The sequence below is a fragment of the Echeneis naucrates genome, chromosome 11, assembly GCF_900963305.1.
Source record: "Echeneis naucrates chromosome 11, fEcheNa1.1, whole genome shotgun sequence".
NCBI lineage: Eukaryota > Metazoa > Chordata > Actinopteri > Carangiformes > Echeneidae > Echeneis > Echeneis naucrates.
In genome coordinates, this window is record NC_042521.1 from 16,889,723 (window position 1) to 16,913,746 (window position 24,024).

The 24,024-nt window shown below is 40.3% G+C and overlaps 1 protein-coding gene across 1 annotated transcript; it reads left to right on the top strand.

Annotated features, from left to right (window-relative positions):
- Positions 1-735: 735 nt before the first annotated feature.
- oprd1a (opioid receptor, delta 1a) lies at positions 736-12,378 on the top strand. Its single transcript, XM_029513919.1, has 3 exons — positions 736-986; positions 10,229-10,584; positions 11,849-12,378. Exons 1-3 carry the CDS (start codon positions 736-738, stop codon positions 12,376-12,378), a joined length of 1,137 nt encoding a protein of 378 aa, XP_029369779.1.
- Positions 12,379-24,024: the final 11,646 nt, after the last annotated feature.

The window sequence follows — 24,024 nt, forward strand, 5'->3', positions numbered from 1 at the left end:
TCTAAACACGTGCATGCTAAAATTTATTCATTGTAGATTTACAGATTTATTTGTTTTTGTTGTTTTTTTTCTTTTACTTTCTTTATGGCAGGTTGATAAATCTTCACTGCTTGTAAGCAGGGCACATCGATTGAAATTCAGGGATGGACATGAGGCTCTTTTGCAATTTTTCCTTGAAAAGTTGGTTTCACTTGGGAGGCAAACCCCGGACCTCATCCAGCATCATGCGCATTTTTCATGCTTTTGGTTTGAACGATAACCATGAGATCCCCTTAGGACTGATTTACTGTGCACTCAGACGGCGCACCATCACCTGGTCTGTCCCTGTTGACGCCCATGACGCAGCCTGACGCAGACTCACGGGTATAAGAAAGCGGCTGGGTAGGGACGAGGGGACCTTGGAGAGAGGAAGAGCTCACACTGCCAAAGTACATATAATTACACATGTACACGCACACACACACACACACAGCTGGCTGGTCCTGAGGGGCCACCTCCACCTCCTCCGTTTGGATGGATCAGCATCCTCAACTCTTTTACGCAGAGCCGTGGCGTCTTCCAGCTCGTTGGGAAACTCTTCCACCCTCTTTGTCGCATTTCTCCATCACTGTCTGACACACCTGAGCTCTTTCCACGCTTCCCTCCACTCATCTGCTCGACCGGGTCTCTTCATCGACCCCACCCCGCCTCCTCCCGCGCCACGGGCACAGTTGACCGCGCCGTCTCGGCAGCAGCATGGAGCCGTACACGGTCCCCGGAGCTCAGCTCTCCCTGTCCGACCTTTACTCTGTCATCCCTTACAATGTCACCTTCCCGGACCAGGAGAGCGGCTTGATGGGCGACGGGCTGCAGAACTACACGGAGCGGCAGAGCCCGGTGCGGAGCGCCGGGGGTATCATCATAGCCATCTCCATCACGGCTCTCTACTCGGTCATATGTGTGGTGGGACTTGTGGGAAACGTCCTCGTCATGTACGGGGTGGTCAGGTAAACGCTGTTTATTATGGCCATTTCACTGTGCTTCTTTGTTGCTTTGAAGGTGTAATGGGAATTGATAAGAGCGGCAGAAATTCACCCACATGAAGCTGAGACCTTATTACACCCTGTGACCGACATCTGATGATGACTGCATGACATTTAATACACTTTTGGCAGTTTTTTGTTTTTTTAATTTGTTTGTTTTTAAAGCAAAACCTAAATCTTCATTTCATCTTTAGCGATTGCTTTGGATTCTTCTACCTCCCTTTTTCATTAAAGCACTTAAAACTCAAAACAATAATTTTAACTTCATAAAAGCCAAAAAAGTCTAACTGTCTAAAGCCTTTTGCAGAAAAATGCAACCACGCACAACTGAAGTTACGGGTTGTGTGGAGAAACCTGATTAAAATTCTACTCATGGGATACGTCTGTCATTAGGTAAATCAACATTAATTGCACTGCTTGTACAACCCTTATAGAGCTCTCTCACCCCTCTCGTCCCCCACATCCACAAAGCATGAGGTTGTTTTCATTGCTTCTGCAAAAATCAACAACATGTGCAAGGTATCTGTGTGGTCCATCCTGTAGTCTCAGATGCAGTCCATCGGGTTTACTCTGACTCAGCTGCATCTCAGCCACAGGAGCAGCTCAGTCTGATCTGTGGATATGGACCCTGGTATTCTTAAGAAGTGAGAGAGTGAGAGATTTTGTCTCTAAATGGAAGTGAAAATCATGTGCTTACATTTTTAATTGCCTTTAAATACAAATTCAGCGGAGGATAACCCCACTGTCACCACTAAAACCCTATTCCTCTTGAATATGTCATCTTTAGGGCTCATGTGAGTATGGATAGCTTTGATAATGGGTTTAAGCTCTTAAAATGTACAATGCTGCAAAGACTTGTGCTTTTTCAAGAGTAAATTGATTCCGTCCATTAATGGATCTTCATTGTATAATTGTCCACTCAAGGTCAGAGATTGCCTTTCCCTGTAAACTCTAAAAGTAATATAAGTCCACACCTGCTTTGTCGTTAGATACAGTGCAAGCACCCGGGTATTTCCCCAACCAGCCTCCCAGTCCTAAGCTGTATGCTCGTCATGGAGAAAACAGCAGGGTCCTCTGCTTCATCATTGTAATCTCAAACATTTTTTCTTCAGTGTCATTCGAAGCACTAGTTGCACATACTTTGATAGAAAATTAAAAATGCAGATAGCATTTATTTCAGATTGTCCAGTTCCTGCAGAGGATAAATAGAATGGTGGTGTTGGTTTTAAATTTGTACAGCGTGGAGAAAAGGAGAATAGCAGGGATAGGGCAGACAGAGACAGAGGAAAAATAGAGCTGATTATCGGAAAAGCCACCAGCAAGGCATTGTTGCTCAGAGTGGAAATCTTTCAGTAATGGACAGAGAAGCATTTGTGAACATTTACAGCTCTGCCCATGAGTGAAAATAAAGTGAAGATAAAGGGCACGACTGGCCACATAAGACAAAATATAAACAGAGCGAGGGTGGTCAAAGGGAAGCAAGGAAACAAAAAGGAGATGAATGAGAGCAGAGAGAGAAAATGGGCAATGAATCGAATTGTGCACAACAATTCACCTGGCATTTTGCGTTTGTGGCTCATCTCCTTCAGAAGAGAGAGGAAAAAAGAGGCTGGGCACATTAAGCACCCTGGTCAGAATGTATTATCTCCTGCGGTGCAACTCTAAACTCTGGAGGAGACACGCAAACCGATGTTAGAGACATGGTGAGGTAGAAAATTGAAAAGTAAGGTAGACATGCACACCGTGATAACATTTCTGTGGTGCAGACTGCTAATCTGCAGACTGTTCGTCGATCTACAGTCTTTATTACAAAATGACCCCGAGATGGGTTTATTCTTATCTGGCAACACCACTGTTGATAAAAGGACATATACATTACATACAATGTTTTATTTCTGAAAATTCAGTCCTGCTTGATAAGTTTCACCTGTGGTTATGGATCCAACTAGTGAGTATGGGGTTGATGTCTTCCAACATCCAAGATGCACAATGTTTCATGGCTAGCTCAGCAACTACAAATGTAGAGGATGTTTATAGGGTTTGGATCAGGGGCTTGGATTTGGATATGTCATTTATTACATTTCAGTATGGCTCTTTACAGTGCAAACAAGCAAACGGTGGACTGAGGATTTGAAGACAGTAGAATAATTTGCAACTTTCAATTCAGCCTTATCTTCTGCATCACATCAAATTCATTTTCTGCATGTCTTTTCTGTGGGAGTTAACATGTAAAGACTTGCCTAGGTAAGGCAGACATCACCCCCAATCAATACAAAGTGCTGCGTCCATTGGATTTTGTGATATAGAGTGATATATCTTATGTCTGCTACATAGTTGTTCACAGGAAGAGATGGAGAGTCACATGTAGCACTGGTCAGAAATGAATCTGACCAATGCTGCCAATCACTGTCACAATCATATCCCCTGAGCCACAAGGATGCCCCCATCTGCATAACTCTTACGAATGATTATTATTTCTAAAATCAATCCAAATTTCCTTTAAAGTGTAAAGTTTAAAGTTTACCAGAATTTTTGCATTTGCAGTAACTAAAAAAATAACAAAATAAGGCATTCACTATGACATAGAACTATTATAGGACTATTTAATTTCTTGCCTTTATGAAAGATTCATGATCTTTAAAGATCAATGTTGAAGTCTTTGTATAATAAAAGCTAAAATTACATTTTGAAAGTATCTTTCTTTGATTTGTTTGCTGTAGATGAATATAGCAGAGACCACAGACATTGAAATGCACACAAATCCCATTTATGGATGGATTGAGCAGCGGGCTTCTGTGGCACTAATTGCTGACAGTGGTTCATTTAGAGGTGGTCCACAGTGACTCATGCATAGGTCAGCGGCACATGGCGTCCACTTATCTACCCACTGCGATTCGATGTGTAGCTTGCGGATTAGCTACTGTGAGTGTTTATGCAGAAATGAGCTGCTGCTTGTGGTTTATTTTCCCCAAGAAGAATGCAGATCTGGGACAGTGCTCACACACCACATATTGGTATTGTACTATGGTGATATGTTGGCAAAAACAAAAATGATAAAGAACAACACCTGGTAGTTTTTTGTTGTTTTTTTTTCTTGAGTGGAATTTTGGCTGAAAATATTGAAACCCTTTGCCAGTAGGAGCATGACTGTGTGTGTGTGTGTGTAAAAGAAGGAGAGAGAGATGCCAAGCTGTTGGTACCTTTATTTCCTCTGCTGAGTCAAACATGGGAAGTGTTTCCTCACTGCTAGCATTCCATCTCACCTACCATTTATGTTTGTGTGTGTGTGCCCCCGTGTATGTTTGATCCATCCATGGCTTCAGCCCAGGAATCATTGGCGACTTGTGTACGAGCACTGAAAAGCCCCAATGTGGTCAGGTCAGGCAGTGTAACCACAGTCAGCATTGAGATAAAAGAGCAAGACCGATCTGAAGGCTAATTCTGCTCATTGAAAAAGGACAGAGAGGACCAAAACTGACACAAGGCATTATAATATTCCTAAAGCAGATTACAGAAGAGTCAAAAAATATCACTGAACACATAACTGAATGCTTTAAATAAATTTAAACCACTTTTGCTCCCTTTTTTTTTTTTTTTTTTTTACTCTTGGCACATTTTTATTAGATCTAAGGTCAAATGGTAAACAGAATATTTAAAAGGTAATTCATGAAATGAATTTTTCCATGATGACAAAAAGATGACATAACCATGAAGTTCATTTTTTAATGGTGGTCCTATCTAGTGGAAAATAGACCATAGAGCAGGAGATGATTTGTGTTATCCTCAACTATCAAAACCTCATCCCCAAACCCCAAACCCTTGCACTCTGAACTCAAACTAAACCCGGATTCACTGAGCCTTAAAATAAAGTGGCGGCCTATCGTGGCACAGCAAAACAAACCATTAGCATTTTTATAAAGAAGTTAGGGAATCATTGGCCATTTTACATCAGTCTGTGGGCAGTTGCTTTCATTCAGCACCCAGCATGAGGCCAAATGGGGGGTTTGGTGAAGGTTGCTGAGAAGTATGAGGTGTGCAGTTTCTTTTCTGCGGCACCTTATCGAACAGTTCACTGTAGCTCCCTCTCCTTCCATTACTCGACACAAGATGTCAAAATGAAGCCTGCCTTTGATTTGAAATGATAATAAATGCTGCTAAAGGTCATAAAAAAGGAACAACAAAGCTTTTTCAAAATCTCTGTGTTAAAATTAGATCTTTTAAAACCTTTTCCTTCAAAATAATGGCACTGATACCTGAATTTATGCGCCTACTGAGCCCTAATCACAATAAAAAATATTCGGCTTTAACAGCTTTATACCACACATTTTCTATGGATGTGATTTTATGACTATCATTGTTGTATGACCTGGTTCAGGTTAAACACTTTGCAAGTTCATAGTAGCTATGTAATCTCATTCAAGCCAGGCCCAGCTCATACTGGCTTTCAAAAAGTCAGATTTTCATAATTTTCAGTCTGAACCCATGAGGTTGTTGCATCTTGGACTGTGGTCTACCGATCAGTGAATTTGGTGTATACAGTCACACTATCTTATAATGTTTGGACATGTGGTCAAAGTAGAGAATACGTTTGCCCAGATAAAAAAAAAAGAACAGAAAACCTTAAAAAAATTAATTGATTACTGATTACTTTTAAAATAAGAATTAATGTTAACTATCAGCATCAATGTATAATGCATCGATGTATGCTGTAATATTTTAACCTGTCTGAGTCCTGGTCTCTCACTGCTCTCAGTTTCAGACTTCTGAAGATAAATACTGTGCAGTAGTTCTCCAAAGCTGGTTATTGTGGATTTATACAGTACAATGCTGGTAACATTTCATGAATCCTACCACTCATACCAGGAAAGACCAGAGGTCAAGATGGTTAATGTTTTCCACTGAAGGAAGGTTGTACCGAGGCCAGGGAACCTTTTGTCCCTTGCTGGTTTGAGTTTTATTTTTGATTTTCCTTGTTTGTTTGGGTTTTCTTTTTTACTAGATGGTGGTATAGCAAGTGAGGTCCCTTCCACTTTGACTGAGAACAGGTGGCAGTTTTGTACTAAACAGGACACACCATGTGCCTAATCCAAGCTGGCGGAATAGGAATCCCCAGAGGAGAAAGTGATTTCTTTTGAATCCGGGTTCACTTGTCACAGTCACTCTTAAACTGAACATAATCCTCTTCCCCATGCCAAAAGTTGAGCTCTAGTTGCTGAATCAAGTGTTTCAAAGAGATTGAGATAGAGAACGTAACAGAGCAGTTTTTGTTCACTGTATGAGATAGAGATATTGTCTAACAAATTGATTTTGAAAATTTTCTTTTCCAAAGGTTCATCGGTTTGCCATTTTGTGCTTGCTTCATAACCCTTACATGATTATTAAAATAGCAAAAGCTTCCTGCTGCTCTTTTGCTTAGAGGAGCCATCAGATTAGGATGCTTAAACATATGCGTGAATGATATTCAGCAGTAATCTGCCGCTGATTCATCTGTTTCACTCCTTTTGTCTTGATTGTAAATTTGAAAAATAAAAACACACACACAAAAAGGGTTGCAATCATTTTACAGGACCTCCTGCTGTATTTGTAAATTCTCATCAAATAAACACAAGATTTCCACGCCTCCATCCAGGGAAGGGCAGGGCGGGGGGGGGACCTGTGGGGGGGGACCTGTGACTGTTACTGTCACAGGTCTAAACAGGACTCAAGAGCAGCCAACCAGCAGGAACGTAGATAAAAAGTCTTTAATCAAATCCACCAAAAAACTGAGTAACAATCCACGAGAATTTCCTCTTCAGTTAGAATCTCTGCTGGGGGGCGAACATGGTTCTCTGGAGTAATAATAGCACTCATTCACTGGGAAGGCTGGCTGAGGCAGCAGCAGGAACAGAGCCTCAAAAACGGTAGCAGTAAGTTCCTCCCAGGAGAGCCAGAGCGACCAGAACCAGGAGACACACAGGCAGAAGTCACAGTCAGAGGCAGAGACGAGGAGACGTGGTCAGGGACAGGCAGAGTCAATACCAGATCAGGCTGGAAAAGAGTGGAAAGGTGAGTGAGTGAGTGTGATAGACACCAGTCAACATGCACATATCATTACGTCTGTGTACTTATTATGTACTGTGAATAAAGACCCATAAATCCATTTTGTGATGGAAGACAATGAAACTCATTTCCTTCACTACATCAGAAACATCATTTTTCAGGGTGCCATCAAAGTAATCCAATCATATCTGTCAGTATATTGTCAGCCCATGAATATACTGTACTCATACTGGAATACATGGTTCAAAGGTGTATGGGCACATTGTAAACAGGAACGAATTCAATTCATTTCAGTGGTGCCAATTTGACAAAACGTAATCATAAATTAGCGATTGAGAGTTGAAAAACAATGCTCACCGCGATCTGTAAACTGGGTTAAGCGAGTTCCCATCTATCAGCTTAACAGAAACAATTTTGCCTTTTTGACCCTCTTTGAGCTGAACAGCAGAAACACACACAGTACTGAATGTGTCAGAGATGATTGCTGGAGCTGACAGCAGACAATGGAATAACTGATGGGAATCTAATGGCAAATGTAATTACAGTTTCTGATACCTGAATTTACATCAAGCTGAATTATTATACCAGACAAATTTTTAATCAGCCCAGTTCCGTCACGGTCATGGACCAACTGCAAGAAGTGTAATTAATAATTGAACTGTTGATGATGTTGATGATCTAATTTGAGATAGTGACCTTTTATATCAACTCAACATTCAGACAACCACAGAACAGGAAGGATTCTGTTGTCCTGAAAGGTCTCAATGAGTCCAAAGTCTTACAAGAGTTAGTTCAACTCAGCTCCGGGAGGTGATTTGAACATGCTGTCAGGTTTTCCCATGAGATCCTTCTGGATTAAGTTCTTCCACTCCACCTTTTTTGGAGCGCATTTTAAACTAACATTAAAATCCAGAGTTTTGTCAGAAATGTTTCTATCTAAAAGTGTAACTGAACTAGAGATGATGAAGCCGGGTTACTTATTCTGCTCTGTGATGTAAAGGCATCACATCGGACAATTAACTTCATGAGCTCAAAGCCTTCTGCTTTGCCCATAATTTATACAACAGCATGGATTAAAGAAATGTGTGATTAGCATTACTTCACACATATTTTCATGAAATCAGGAAAACAAGCCGTGACGCCAGCTGTCTGATCATATGCCTTGTTCTCTCCTCACATGGACAAATGGATAACCCCTCCTTCAAAGCCATGGATAGCACCACTGGACCAGTCACAACAAAACACAACTGAAACAAAAGCACAACATTTACCCATAAACTTTTATATTTCATAGGAAGCACAGAGCCTCGCCATTATGACAAATGAGTTGCATGTATGTCATGAGGCATTATCATTTGCTGAAACAGAAGAATAACCAAACATGGGACACAGCAGAGAGGATAGCAGAGTTGGGGGGGGAAGTCAGCAATAACTGCTAAGGCACAGAATCTGAAAAACGTAAACACAAGCAACCAGAAATTCAACAAAACAGATAAAGGGAAACAATAAAAGGCATGATAGGTAATAAAGTGTGTCTGTCCTCTGAACCATTATGTAAAACAATTATTGTTACTGGATTTTTTTAGTATTAGCAAACAATACAGTAACTTTAACAGGGCTCATGGCAGCAAAATAAAATGGGGTTGTATACTAAATTGCAAGAATGACTAGCTACACATATAAAACAGAGGCAATTATAAACAAAGGCCTATTACCTTCTGCAGTTAAGATAAATACTGCTGTAAAAACTGCCAACAGACCATAACCTAAAACCCAAGCAGCAGAAGAATAGAGTTCCAATACGACCAATGGTGTAATTTCAATACTTAACTTGGCCACTTGGCGGCATTTGGCTTGGCCCCATTACTGTAGTGTAGCAAAAGAAAATTGTAATTAGAGATGCCGGCTCATGGATTAGCCCATCTATTTACTGTTAAGTGTCAAAAGAAGGTACTCTTGTGATTTATCACCTCCTGATGGCCTCATTTGTTGTATCATTTATTTGACTGGTTTGGTTTCAGCAGGTATTTGGAGTTCACGACATGTTCAACTTGAACAAATAAGGTTTCATTTATCATGTGAGGGTAATAAGCCTCTAAGCAGTTTAATAATTTTAGCAACCCAACGGCGTCTGTATTTGTGCTGGTGTGTTGGTTCCGGCCACAACTGAAATCCATTCGAAATTACAGCCCCAACTCCCATCACCATCACCGCCAACACCCTTAGGTTATTGCCTTTTCAGCCCCCATGAAAAATGACCAGAAGAAAAATCAATACACAAATCCATTTAGACATCTGGGTGGTTGCATTCTAATGGAAGACCAAAAACCAAACCACTGAAATTTCAAATACATCGGCCATTGTGGAATATATTATCCTTGTTTATTCAATTACATCTTTAGTATTAAAAAGGGCAAAATCAAAGGATGTAATAATGTTCAATTTTGTATATCTTTGAATCTACTATCTATCTATCTACTACTATATTATAGAGTACATCGTCATGTAATGTTGACCTTACTAATGCCCCTGCGTGTTTCTGGTCAGTCCACATTGCACAGGAGTTGGTTTTGTATTTAATCTCCAGAAAACTGAATCAGCTGAGATTTATGTACAGTATGGAAACAGCATAAATATTCCTGCTGAGAGATGTGAAAAAGTCCTTATGGCTCCACTGAGAATTTCTAACTCCAATACTTTAGCGTTATATGAAAACAAAATGAGGTCTGCGCAGATGACCATTTTTCTTTTCTTCAAAAAATATCAGGCAGAAAATCTTTGCCACACACACACAAATACAAATGCACAGTCCCACGTTAAACACAGAATCCAGGGCATTAAATATACACAAATCTCAGTTCAATAGCATTTCCCTTTTGCTGCTTTCTGGAGCCTTCCCTGCAAGTAGGCTGCTTGGTCAGAGGCCAACAAGCCGATGGTAACCATTACTGCAAATTGCTCATTTGAAATGAAAACATCTAAGTGGCGAGGAGTTAGCATCATGCTTTCACAGCTCCTCAATGGCTATCTACAGCATGGGGGAATAACTCTTCATCTAAGTCATTCTTATAAATCCCCACGTCCCCAAACAGAGCCTTTCATTCTCAGCTGCTCTCATTACCACTGCTGCTTATTGGATGTGCTTTCTGCTCTGTGATCACCACTAGGTATACCAAGATGAAAACAGCCACAAACATCTACATCTTCAACTTGGCCCTCGCCGACGCCTTAGCAACCAGCACACTGCCGTTCCAGAGCGCCAAATACCTCATGAACACCTGGCCGTTTGGGGAAGCCCTGTGCAAGCTCATTATTGCCATCGATTACTACAACATGTTCACAAGCATCTTCACCCTCACCATGATGAGCGTGGACCGCTACATCGCCGTGTGCCACCCGGTCCGGGCGCTGGAGTTTCGTACACCAGTCAAGGCCAAGATGATCAACGTGCTGATCTGGGTGCTGTCGTCAGCGATCGGGGTGCCCATTATGGTCATGGCAGTGACCAAAGTGACAGATAGTGGTAGAGGCTGTGTTTTTTTCCCTCCGTTTTGTCATATATTTTCCTTTAAGAAGTTTAGTGTCTTTCACATGAGGATTTTTTTTTTAACCAAAGAATAGGCACAGTTCACAGTTGAATAGATCATTTAGACTTTCAAGAGAGTTCATAAAAGAAAGGAAAGGAGTAGTATTTATTTATGCTTCTTATCCAAGAAAGTAGACTATCAAGTGGGAATGGCCAGAGCCGGGAACAAAACATCCAAAACCAGTTTAGACCAGTTCATCTAAAAATCGTTCTTTGACACAAAGCATGGTGTTTGGTTTTTAATCAATGCTTAAAGGTAGCTGCTTCAGGGGAAACTGCTGCTCAGTTTATTAATAGTGAGTAGAAGCTCTGAATAGCATCCAGGAGCTGTCCCTCTCTTTCCACCATCCCATAACAGGCACGTTTGCTCTCTACTCCAACTCCACTATGTAAATGTTCTTCAAAATAATCGAGTGAAATGCTGACTTTTGCACTTCTGAAATAAGTTATCATCTTAAGGGGGTAAAACTGAAGTACTTTGTAATACACCACTTTAGCTCTATCAGGAGATTCCGCTGGAGTATATAAAGGAAATGCTTAACTTGCTTAAGGAAATGAAAGACAAGCTGCCACGTTGAGTCAGTCTCTTGGCATAACAGTGTGGAAAATTGACTTTTAGAGCTGTCCAATCTTTGGCCTGGAGAGAAACTGAAAGCGTGCTCATGTAGCCCTAAGCAGCTCCTTAATTATCTTAAAAGCAGCCAATGCACTTTAATGGTGGAAACCTTACCAACCAATATAACCAACAATTACACGGTGTATGACCAGGGATGGAGAGGTGGTAAGATTATTGGCATTTAATCCAAAAGGTTTAAGGGATGAAATTAAAGAAAAAGAGGGCTTGAGGCTTAAGCCTTCTTTTTCCTTTAATTGTTTAACTGCCCCACCTCGCTCTTGAATGTGGCTCTCCGGAAAAAAATATAAAGACTTTGGCCATCACCATCAGTTCTTTTCCAGCACTACACTATCCCCATCAATCATACCATGGATGCAGAAAGTTGGAAAATGTCACAGAGCAATCAATAGGATTATAAAAGTTCACAAAGGATGTACTCTGCTTAGTCTTAGTAGAGAAGTATTCTTTAATATAGGTTTCTCTGTGGGTTTAGGTTTTTAAATCAACAAAGCCCATCAAACCTGCTTGATACCAATACTCTATATTTAGTAATTCCACCTAACACTCCCTGCCTTCTTTTTACAGGTAGAACCATGTGCATGCTGAAGTTCCCTGACCCTGACTGGTACTGGGACACAGTGACTAAGATCTGCGTCTTCATCTTTGCTTTCGTGGTTCCCGTACTGGTCATCACCATATGTTACGGCCTGATGATACTCCGTCTGAGGAGCGTTCGTCTGCTCTCAGGCTCCAAGGAAAAAGACCGCAACATGCGTCGAATCACCCGCATGGTGCTGGTGGTCGTGGCCGCTTTCATCATCTGCTGGACCCCCATCCACATCTTCATCATCGTCAAGACCATGGTGGAGATCGACACCAGGAACCCCCTGGTGATTGCCAGCTGGCACCTGTGTATCGCCTTAGGGTACACCAACAGCAGTCTTAATCCTGTCCTGTATGCGTTTCTGGATGAAAATTTCAAGCGTTGCTTCAGGGATTTCTGCCTACCTTGCCGGGCCCGTGTGGAGGAGAACAGTCTGACCAGAGGCCGCAACACCACCAGGGAGCCTGTTTCCCTCTGCGCTCTGACGGAAGCAGGGAAGAAGCCGGCATGACTAGGCATGGACTGGGTCCCCCACAGCTCTCGTTCCAGGAGGATCCAACAAGATCTGCAGTCGGAGGTCACTCAAATCTCCACTACAGAGTTTTAAGATATCATGACAAGACTCAAAGTAATATCATACAACTAATCCCCTCCAGTTTGGCTGATACACTTGAAATTCAAAGGATTAGATAAAGATGATGGCAAATAGGCTACACATTGGAATCATTTTTTTGTGATTCCTCATGAAGACAACAAACAAAACAGCAACAGCAAACTTTGAGAATGTCTATTTGATAAGAGCTTCTCAAAAAGATGATAAAACAAGGTTAGAAAGCAAAATATGCCCAGTTCATAATTTGCCCAATGGACCACACCGCAACAGTACAGGATGTTCTGATGATGAAAAGGGACAAAAGAAACATGAATATGTTTCACTCTTTTCAGGCAAAGAGCTGCTCCTCCAACAAAGGTTTGGGTACAAACTTTTCAAGTCAAATCTCTGCTTTAGGGACCATTTGTTGGTATGTTCCAATAAAAAAGTGAGATTTTCTTGGTAATGCAAGCGAGTAATCTTAAAAATCCACTTAAAATTAATGAGCCTGATCCGTCGGCAGCTGGATGATGGATTACAGCAAGGTCATTCTCTCTCTTCATGGCAGAGTAGGGAACTCTGTGTTGTTCAGTATTCTGTGTGGCTCAGCTAACTTTAATGATTTACTTCTTTATTTATCTACATATTTTTAGAATGATTTTCTTTTCTCTTTGGACCGTGGATTTATCAGAAGTCACAAGAGGCATGAAATCATAATCAATCCTACATAACAGGGTCTCCTGTTTACATTAAGCCATTGATGAGTGGATTTCTTTGGATTGCTCCTCAGTTATTTGACTTTCAGAAAGTGTGTTGAGCCCTCTGAGCGGAGTCACTGAGGATTGATAAACCCTCTACCTAAGAACAATGCAGGCAGCCACTTCAACTCTTTATTCTCCTTGATTGTTTAAAACAACTACAAGGTCAAGGAAAAGGCCTCAGCTTAGACTGAGAACATCTCCATCATGGTGTAGACAAACATGCCCCGCCTGATGTCAGCATGTAATCTGCTTCAAAGACATTATTGAACTCCAGTTATGGTGAACAAACAGCCTGTCATCTAAGACACACTAAGTGGCATTAGCTGGAGTGCCATGTTACTCTGGTTAATGCTGAATAATTTATCTGCTCCGAACAAATCATGGCACTAATAAAATTGAAGACATCAATCAGCTGAAGCTAAGACACCCCTCCCTTCCTTCACCTCTGCATACCAAATGAGGTGTGCCTGCAGTAATGAAATATGTGACGATACATGAACCTCATCATAATATCCCTTGGGTTTTGAATATTGTTTGAATGTGACTTTCTCAATTTTTTCGACGGGCAGAGCCAACAAAACACCTTTAAAAAAGTGTAAACCCAGGATGATGATTAATAAAATGGGAAAAGCAAATAAATATGAATTTGTAGATAATGTAACTTTTTTTTTTTTTTTTTTCAAAAAAAATTGGCTTTGTTTGCAGTTGAAATGGTTGCAGGGTTTTAAGTGTCTCTGTATGCTTTCTTTACACTCAGTGTTTCACCACAATGGCTTTGGTTCGTGTGGCTCAGAGAATTTAAAGAAGGAGAAGGATGACATTCCAGAGTGTGGAAATGAATTTCTGCTCTATTTACAAATTCAGCTATTTACCAATGACTTTACTGGAGTGGCCCACAGAGGCAACGACAGAGCCAATAAGTATTGGTTTTGCTGTATGTTCAATGAAACTGGCATTTTTGCAGAGTAATACATTCCTGAATATTTTCTTACAATTATGGTGGTGTACTGTAGCGTATATAACCGCTCTGTTTAGTTTTGACCAGGTGTTGCATCTATTAGGTGTGCGAAATGTATCATTATTTTTGCAAAAGTCAAGTTAAAAACAGCAGAATGTATATAAGTAGTTTTTGAAGTTGTCACATTTTGAGAAATCACCAAATGCTAATTACATCCAGTGACCTGATGGAATAAAATAACTGTAATGATAGTCAAAGTTAAAGCGCTCATGGACATTTGTTTGCAGTATCACGTGGGGATTAGTAATTCAGAATATTCCTTTGTGAATTGGTTTCATGCATTGTAAAAGCAGAATCAGCTTTAGCTTTGCCATAGAGTTTTTGGCATATAACATTTTGTATGAATTTCTCCTAAGAGCCAACTTTGAAAAGGAACTATCAGTAATATCTCAGAATCAATCAGAGCAGACACAGATGACACTGTTAGTTAGCTAAATTATAGTAGAAATGGCAGATGGTTACTATAACTGTTAACATTTTAATTATCGTTATAATTGTGGCTGTGGTTAATTACTGTGGTGAGTTAATGTGTTTGTTTGTTTTTTTTTTTTTGTACTAGTGAAAACAAGTCAACCAGTATTTGCCTATGTTGAAATCCCTATGTGTTTGCCCCAACTTTGGTTAGCTGTTGACTTCTTTTACACTGCCAGATGAGTTTGTCTTTGCACAGCTACTGTTTCCTGCTCATAATCTCCGACACGAGTGCGTTGGCAATTTGAAGATTTAAGTGTTTAACCCTCCGCTATCAACCTTGGGGTTCAATTTGGCCCAATTGAATGCTTATCATTCAAAAAATTGCAGTTGCCTTTGGGTTGCTTTTTGTTGTTGTTGTTTGTTTGTTTCATATTTCCTGACTTTTCCTAATTTGAGGGGGATAACTGATCAAGCATAAAATTATCATGGTATTTTTTCAATTCGCTGTACATATTTGGCACGTATGAGTGTTTCTCTGGGCTCAAGCTGTTTTAGCTGTGTAAAATATGTTTGTCTCCGTGTGTGTGTGTGACCTCAGATCCTTACACTTGCAGGTGTAGAATTGATACTTTTGAGCAGATACATGATAAGGAAACAGGGCTCAGTACAATTTCACACGAGAACTTTGATACCTGTCATGCTGACTTTCGATGAATGCTTGTGTTCCGTGGGTGGTGTCCAATCTGGCAGAGTATGCTTAGCAGGCCTGCCAAATACAACATCAAAGTTTGGGCAGCGTGTGATACACAGCTATGTCTGCAATATCCAGGTTTACACAGAAAATCCCCTGAGGAAGCACCTACAAAAATCAGGGCATGAGTGTTGCACTTGACTGTGCCTGTGCCCAAAAAGAAAAATATGATGTTCACATTCTACAATTTGTACAATACAAAATGAAAACAGTTTCATGTTCTGACCAATGTTCTCATGTCCTAACTTTAAAAAAGTTTGAAAATGTATAATGACCCCCATTCAGTCAAAACACTTTAACTCTGCCCCTGTCAGTCGTAAAACCCAGATAAAAAAAAGAGGTGGGGTGAGACTTTGTGGTGACTGACCACAAGCATGCTACTAAAAAAGTAAATAAAAACAACAGGAATAAGTAAATGAAAGGTCATGGGTCACCACCAATAGAGTTCATCCAAATCAGAAAAGATTTGGATGTTTCATTATCAAAGGATTATTTATGCATTCAATGAATAGTGCCTGATACAAAAACGTATTCAATTAAATTACATTTTTATTCAATTAAAATAATAATTAAAAAAAAAAATCTGAAGGAACATATCCCTGGGATCAGATTGACCCCAAGTATCAAATGTGTTCTTATAGTTGAGGATAATAGGAGGGTTAAGTACAAGCAATTACTGAAATGATTGCAGCCTGTATTTTATTACTTTGGCAAAACATTTAAACAACAAATATGATCATTTTGGTCTCTGTAATCGCTCTGTTCTACACCTAAAGTAGTTTGATAATAAACTGCACCACCTGCAGCCATCTGATATTCGCTGTCATGAAATATGAAAGAGCAGACATCAAGCAAGCAATCTAATCTTGAAACCTTGAAACCTTAAAATGTATTTAAAGGAATGCTAGTGTTTTTCAAACTCTCTCCTTTTACATTATATGCATCATGAACAGACAAGATTAAGAAAAAAAAAACAACAACAACAACAACAACACACATCTTAGGGTGATTAAAACTCAAAGCTTTCTAAAGATCTGTGTTATATTTAAAAATCTAAACGTAATTGGAAAAATCCATCTGCCACCTCACATAAAGGGCAGCGACCTGGCACTGACTCGTCAGACACAGAACTGTGTGCTGAGAATTCTCAACTGACATCAATTCTCAATCACAGATGCGTGTTCTATTAATGAACTGGGGCTGAATTGCGTGGTATGAGCAGATTTAGCAGGCGTGTGGCGGGGATGGGGGGAGAGGTAGTATGAGAAGTGAAGAAGCAGAGTTCAGAAATGTGAAGGAGGAGCTCTGAGGACTCCTGATTCCCTTTCTACCATTGTAAATTACTTTTCTTTTTTTTTTTCATGCAATTTCTATATTCTTATTTGACGTACAACCGCTTTACACATTAATCTAAACGCAGCCTTTGTGAATATAATATACATTTGTGTGAGATGTTAATTTGTTGTGAAACCATTGACTACAGTGCCATATGTCAGCTGACTGTGCTAATACGCTATACTAATTCTTGTGAAGTGTTAATCAATTACTTCTTTGCTTCTTCTTGTGCAGCCATTGTAGAGAATGTTTCTAATGTTTCTAGCCTCTGTCATATTGTTGGCAAAAAATAAATAAAACACAATGAAGCCCGGAGAAAAGGGTACTAACTATTTTTCTGATGTGCCTCTGTTTTGGTTCTCTGGAAAAAGGAGAAATAGGATGGCACAATATTTCCCTGAAAATGACGAGGCTCATTATCCATCTTGTATGGCCATGCTTGAATTTAAAAGTGTGAAGTGCTCTAACACAGTGAGCCATGACATCAGGTTGCCAGTGGCAGTGCACTTCCACTGGTGCTCGGATAAACACACAAGCGATGGCCCCGGGCTGCTCCCAGAATGTGCTACCTACTGCCGTCCAAAAAAAAAATTCAACATCCCGGTCTGCATCTCCTCGGAAAATTCAGACCAGCATCTTGCGGTCGCCATGGAGACTGGCAGCACCACGGCCACAAAGCACTCACAAGAAAGAGATGAAGAGTTTTCTGTCTAATTAGGGAGATTTCCTTCTGGCGGCCACTTATCAATTACCTTGATTGCTCTGTCCTTAACTGCGCACACTCCTCCTTGCAGAGGCTTTGCCACTCCAGCCAGCGAGGGGGGAGGCTCAACTGCCTCATATGCACAGGAGTTCAACATATATTCTAATCCGCTGTATGCTGTGCTTCTGCTCTGATCTTAGTGAATGACTTATTTTAATTTACACAAATTACATTTACAGCAAACAGGCAAATGTAATGCTGCCTTGGATACAGTGTCTTTTTAGTTGATTAACTCAGACAGTTAAATGTATATTTAACATAGTAAAGTTACAGAATACATCTGAAAAGACGCAATCTGAACTCATGAGAATGAAAAGCTTAAAGGATTTTAATGCTTTTCTGGTCATAGAACTTGGTTATGGCTAAAATCGCTAAAGTCCAAATAGTTAACATTTTGTATTGCTATCCAATGGGTAGTGAGTACTTAAAGAATTATTATACACATCAAACAATGCATACCCCCATTGAATTGTGCTTGTTCTGAAAGACAGGAAAAACTGCAGAATAAAAAACTCTGAGGAGTGTTTCAGTGGGTTTTTCTATTTTACTGTTCATACATGGAGACACTGGACCTTGAGGAGGCACAGTGACTAAATCACACCAAACATAACCTTTGGTCTTCTTAGTCCAGACTCAGAGACTTAGCCCATGCTAACGACTCTGTGAACCCCTACCTGGGCATAGCATTGCTTTGAGCTAAATGCAAACAACATCAGCCTTCAGGTGACAGTGAAAATCCTAACATGCTATGTTTGCGGGTATAGTATCATGTTTGCAATGCTCAGTGTCTCTGTTAGCAAGGGACCATCCTAGCATTTGTTTTTATGAGGAGCTTTCATTGGCAGAGTGAAACCCTGACCGGCATGAGACATTGGATAAAAAGTAAAGGATTACCTAAGTCTGAGTTTGTCCTTCCCGTAGCAGCTGAGATGTATAAGTCTGAATCCAACATCTTGACGAGACAAGATGTATATACGTTTTTGAAGTGTTTGTGGGTGCTCTCCAGGTAGACTCTATAATACACAATACAGCAATCTATTTTTCTGTGTGTTGAGGGGAAACTTCAATTCCTCAATGTGAATTGGGTATTTAGTATTTTTTTCTGCCAGAAAGTAGCTTTTGTTGAAAAAAAAAAACAACAACAACAACAACAAGAGATAAAGATGTTGCTCTTTTCAGTGGAAATGTGAAAAGAGCAAGCAAATGGAAATAGATGTAAAGAGGATACTTGAGTTTAAAAGTCTTATTAGCTATGTATGGTCACTGAAAATACCAAAAATCAGATTATGTGAACAAGCAGTCAATACCTTGCTCTATGGAAGGCATTATGCTCTTTTCATTATGTCGAGATTACGAAGAATGGCTGCAGAGAGAAGAGAGATTGCAGCATTAGAAAAACAGAGCAGTGTTAGAGGATTAGAGGGCAAGTAATGAATAATGGATAGGCCGGTTGAATGCATGTGTGGAGATGAGAATACAGTCCAGCTCACAGTGAAGGATGTCAGCAGTCTTCTTTTCTCTCAGCTACGCCTTTTAACCCTTCTGCATATCATACATACATACATACATACATACATACATACATACATACATACATACTAAAAAAATATGATTTTAATTGGGTGTAGAAATGTGCAAATGCAACAGAACAGTGAACGTTAAAAAAATTAGGGTAGAAACAAAATGTACACCGAGATTAAAGAGAGAGAGGTGGTGGAGTTGACAAATTCAAAGAAGGATGCTGAAGGATGGTGTTCATCTTTTTTTATCCTCATCCCTTTACAGTTTATCACAACTATTGCCATAACCATTAATCTCAGCATCACTCCCAAGGTTACTGGCTGCAGCTCAAACATTTTCTTCATAACTCTTCCTGTGTCACAAGGTGACCATGACATTGAATTTACTACATCCTGGTTTGGGGATTTGGTCTCACCTTGTGCTACAATGACTTAAGCTTTCATATCAATTTATTACCCCACTGAGCCAGGAATGTTTCTCAGACTATTGAGTTTATTGTACACCTGTCTGAAAAACCAACACACAAACAGCCTGTACTGCAAAAACAAATATCAATACTTATTCAACAGCATTTGTGCTGTGCAAATGCAGTTTCGGTCTCAGCTCAGGCGTTAATTATTGGAGCCTGGCTGAGTAAACAGCTTGTCTTAGAGAGTGTCTGAGAAGGGGAGAAACAAGAGCTTCATTATCAAGATACCACATGAGCTCCACTGTCCATCCCTATGATATTGTTTAATTATAAGCTGACTTTATATATGAAAGGTACTTACTCCTGTGCACTGTCATGAGACGTTTTTACTGATTTCTGTTATGAACAGTGAGTCAGTGACAAAGGAAAAGATACAGTATAAATGAAGAGGCATTTTAAATCCAAAAATCAATTAAAAGTAAGTTTCAACACCATCTGGCCTCTGATTATTAATGAAAGCGGCATTGTATTATCACATATACACATCCGGAGGATATATGACAATATATGTTTCAAACACATCCAAAATATTAATAGAAACACTGGTGTATTTAAAAATACAGTAGGTTTCGTGTAATGTTATGTTTTCATTTGATTTGTGTATGGATCATTCAAAGGAAAACAAAGATCTTTGGGAGCCATCGCTGAGATCTGAGATCAGTCTCAACCAAAACACTGTTCTGATCAAATTTTCCATACTTGGAGTCACAGAGCTAATGAGGTCAAAAGTAACTAACTAAAAATAAGAGAGAACAGAACAGGACTTTCTCAGTCCTTCCTCAGTCTCAACCACACAATACTTACGTAACATGAAAATTTGAGTCTTGGTGGTTTTGATCGATATGAGTAAAAAAAAAAAAAGGAAAGCTGTTGAATGAAGTTAGGTACACTTTTTACGCAGTGATAGAATTTCCTTTACTGCACACTTACAGTCACGGGCCATAATGACACATTTTCCCAAATTATCTGCCATATAACTAACTCACCAGAGGCAAGAAGTGCTGTAGAGAGGGGTGAATGAGAGAGAAAGGCCATGACAGTTTTTAAAGATGAACGCTTAAATAATTAGAAATGAACCTTTAGCCTGGATTGGATTGGCAACTAAAACATGCAGAGTTTGCTTTTAAAAAGAGCTGGTAAACTGAAGACAGAAAGGCAGACAAGCTCATGATGCGATGTCCAGGCTTCCAGGCTCCACTCTCTCTGTTTGAACAACACCAAAGCAACATATCTTACACAGCAGCGCAACACTGTCCTAGCATGCAAGATGCAATTCACGTTCCTGCCCTAACTCTTTCTGAGTAAGGGAATGATTTTTCAGAAACAAGTAAGCACCATTTTACAATCTCTTAGAAATGGAAACGTTATTGATTTAGTGAACACAGAAAACGAGAACTACTGTGCAACATTTACACTGTACCTGTGCCAGCAGAATGTGACTGCTGGGCCAAAGATTGATTTAATCTGCAGAGCTAACCTCTGTGTGGGCTTGAAATCAAAAGAGAGATAGGCCTCATCATTTACAATAGGCTGCATGTGGACATGTGGCTTTATCCGACAGCTTGCATTTAGCTGCTCTCCTTATCGGATTCATACAGGGTTTTACTCCGCTCCGTGTGGGGCTGTTGTTACTGATAGAGGCAGATTCCATGGGCCCCATGAGTTGCCTTCTGCGTGCTGAGACAAAAGACAAGTGCGCTACGGGCCTGCCTGCCAGTCAGAAATCTTGCTGCTCCATTGTAACAGATGAAACCACAACGCTTTTAATTGCAGCACTATGTGTTCACCGCCTTCACCTTCTGCTTCCACACTAGACGTGGTCCACTTATGTGATCAGGTGGTGAGACTCGGCACAGAGGAATTATTCATGGGAATGATTTATATTCTTTTTATGACTGTCAGCGCTATTATAAAGTTAACAAAACCCATTCATGCGCTTTAACACAAGTTCAGATACAGTTAAATATATATTTTATGAAAAATCCAGTTTGTAATGTTTGGCACCACAGGCGGTTGACACCTATTGTGTCATATGAACTTTTTGGAATTTTTTTCTGCCGTGGGTTACCATTTGTTTTCTGCACATCACAGCTCCAACTTTTTAACATTTCACATATGCAGCAGAAAAGCATCACATGCTTCATGTAAGAGACAAGATTTTATTAATCCCGTATGAAATTCATATCCCAAAGTACTCCAGTTTACATTAACAAAAGCATATATAAAAATATCATAGCTGTCTCCAAAAAAAAAGATTAGAGTCAGGGGACAAGATCACAGACAGGCAATTCAGGAACTGGCTGACACTAACAGCGATCCTCAAGTACACATGGACGCTTCAGTGGTGCAAACCCTAGGGACTGTAACATTTAGTCCTTTCACAGAGTCTATACCATAAATACAAAACAATAATATATCTAATTCACATATTGTGTATGTGTTAATTGCACATGAAAAACGGAAGTATAATATATTTCATATTGTAAATGAGGGTGAGAGGGTGTACGCAGCCCGGAACGTTGACTTGGATTGGCTTCAGCACCCCTGCAACACAGAAACAGAAAAGCGGTAGAAGATGGATGGATGGCTGGCTATATATAGACAACCACGTATTTGTTTATATGTATAGGTGCTGTTCAATTAAAAACAAATGTTGCTGCAAAAGCACAGTTGTTCATACCTCGGGAGAGTGGTCTAAACCCAAAAAAGAGCATGAAAGGAAAGTGGCAACTTCTTATCTGAATATTGCCACCTTGTGTTATCACTTGGAGAAAATGGGGGGAAAAAAGAAATCGTCCTTGCGTTTGTGAAGGATCAGTTAAAATACATTCTCAGTTGCATAGGTGATGGAACCTCGGACGCCTCTAATCTTTGGGAAACCACCCACATTGAATACAGCGCCAAGCTCTTGTTTGTGCATTTATAAGTGACAAGCATCAGCTGGAGGATGCTTTAGAAAGAAATACATTTAACTTGTCTGGCGCTTCCGTCAGGAGTCATCGTAGGGTCTGACTCACTTCCCCCTCATGATCAGGACATTGCTAATGAGTGCGGAAGCTCAGCATTCATCTCACGTGTAAAATCATTAGACACAAAGGTGAGAGAAGGAGCAGAAGGAGATGAAAGGAAACATTGGAAAGGAGCAAATGGTGTCTGCCACTTTGCATTTAGATTCTATATTCTTATCCCTGGTCCATTAACAAAAGTGACCTGGTGTGTGGCGCATATCATATGTTATCATGAGATCACTCACTCATCTTCTGCTGCTTATCTGTTTCCAGGTCGTGGGGGGGTGCTGGAGCCAATCCCAGCTCACACCGGGACAGGTCACCAGTCCATCACAGGGCCAACACACAGAGACAGACAACTTTCTTATTGAGGGGCAACAGTGCTGACCACTAGCGCCGCCTGTATCACCATATATGGTGCCATGCACTATGATATTATGGTAGATATTAAATTTCTTCTGTACATTTCCTTCTTTGCTCCTTTGTCCAGTTTGGTTTTAATGACTGAGGTTACCCTCATCCCTCTATGCATTACTTCCTTAATGTGATGGAGGAGGAGTGTCAGTTCTGCCTACTCAGTTCCACAATGAAACCTGCAGGATGTCCTTCAATCTATAATTAGCATATACCACTTTTATTGTTTTTTATCTTCAGATAAAATAACTCATGGCATATGAGACTGTGAATAATTCACAGGACTACAAACAGACATGCATTATACACCCATCAATGTTGCATAGAATTATCTTAATTAATTATACATGTCGCAATGCACAAATCACATTCTATTACAGCAGCCACAAAGTAAGGGGAGAAAGGGGGCCTCAATTATAAAAGTGGCGTATTATGCACAAAACGGAATATGGCATACGTCGCTTTAAATGCAAAGATTGTGATCGATAAAAAAAACAGACTAGACGGGAGAATGCGCACACCACTAAGCAACCTGACAAGCACAATGTTTCTAAATATAAATAAATCCAAAGCTTCAGAGGTAAAAAAGTTGGAAAACACTTTTAGTAGCTTTTAGACACTTTTATAAATGAGGCCCCTGGTCAAATGTTGGTCCCTCTTTGCTTTCAGTCAGAGACTTAGTAAAGTTTTCAGTATATTTATTTAATATACTGGGGGTAGGGGGTGGAGTGGAGCTCTGGAGATTGGTGTCTGGAAGCTGAGTGGCTTGGTGGTTAGACGCTGGAGCACAGAACAATACCGGGCTCTATGCGTCGCAGCTCACAGCTTAAGAGTAGTCCTTGATTGGTGATGTGCTCCAACTGAGCGACCAACGGCTCCCAAACCACCTGGTGATCCACGCCCAGCCTCCGCCAAAAAAGCACACAAGACACACCTCGACAGCACACAGAGAATGTCCCAAGCCACAACAATGCTGTCAGTAAAAAGGGCTCAGCTGTGTGCCAGTGGTGAAGCTGGGCCAGAGCTCATCATCTCCGAACAAAAGCCAATTTAACCACTGATTCTGAGAGCAGTGATGTTGGGCAGGGAGAGGCCATAACAAGAGTAATCC

Coding starts and splice junctions, on each gene's coding strand:
- oprd1a (XM_029513919.1), top strand. CDS start 736: ATGGAGCCGTACACGGTCCCCGGAGCTCAGCTCTCCCTGTCCGACCTT. Junction 987..10,228: donor GTCATGTACGGGGTGGTCAG/GTAAACGCTGTT, acceptor GATCACCACTAG/GTATACCAAGATGAAAACAG. Junction 10,585..11,848: donor GACCAAAGTGACAGATAGTG/GTAGAGGCTGTG, acceptor TTCTTTTTACAG/GTAGAACCATGTGCATGCTG.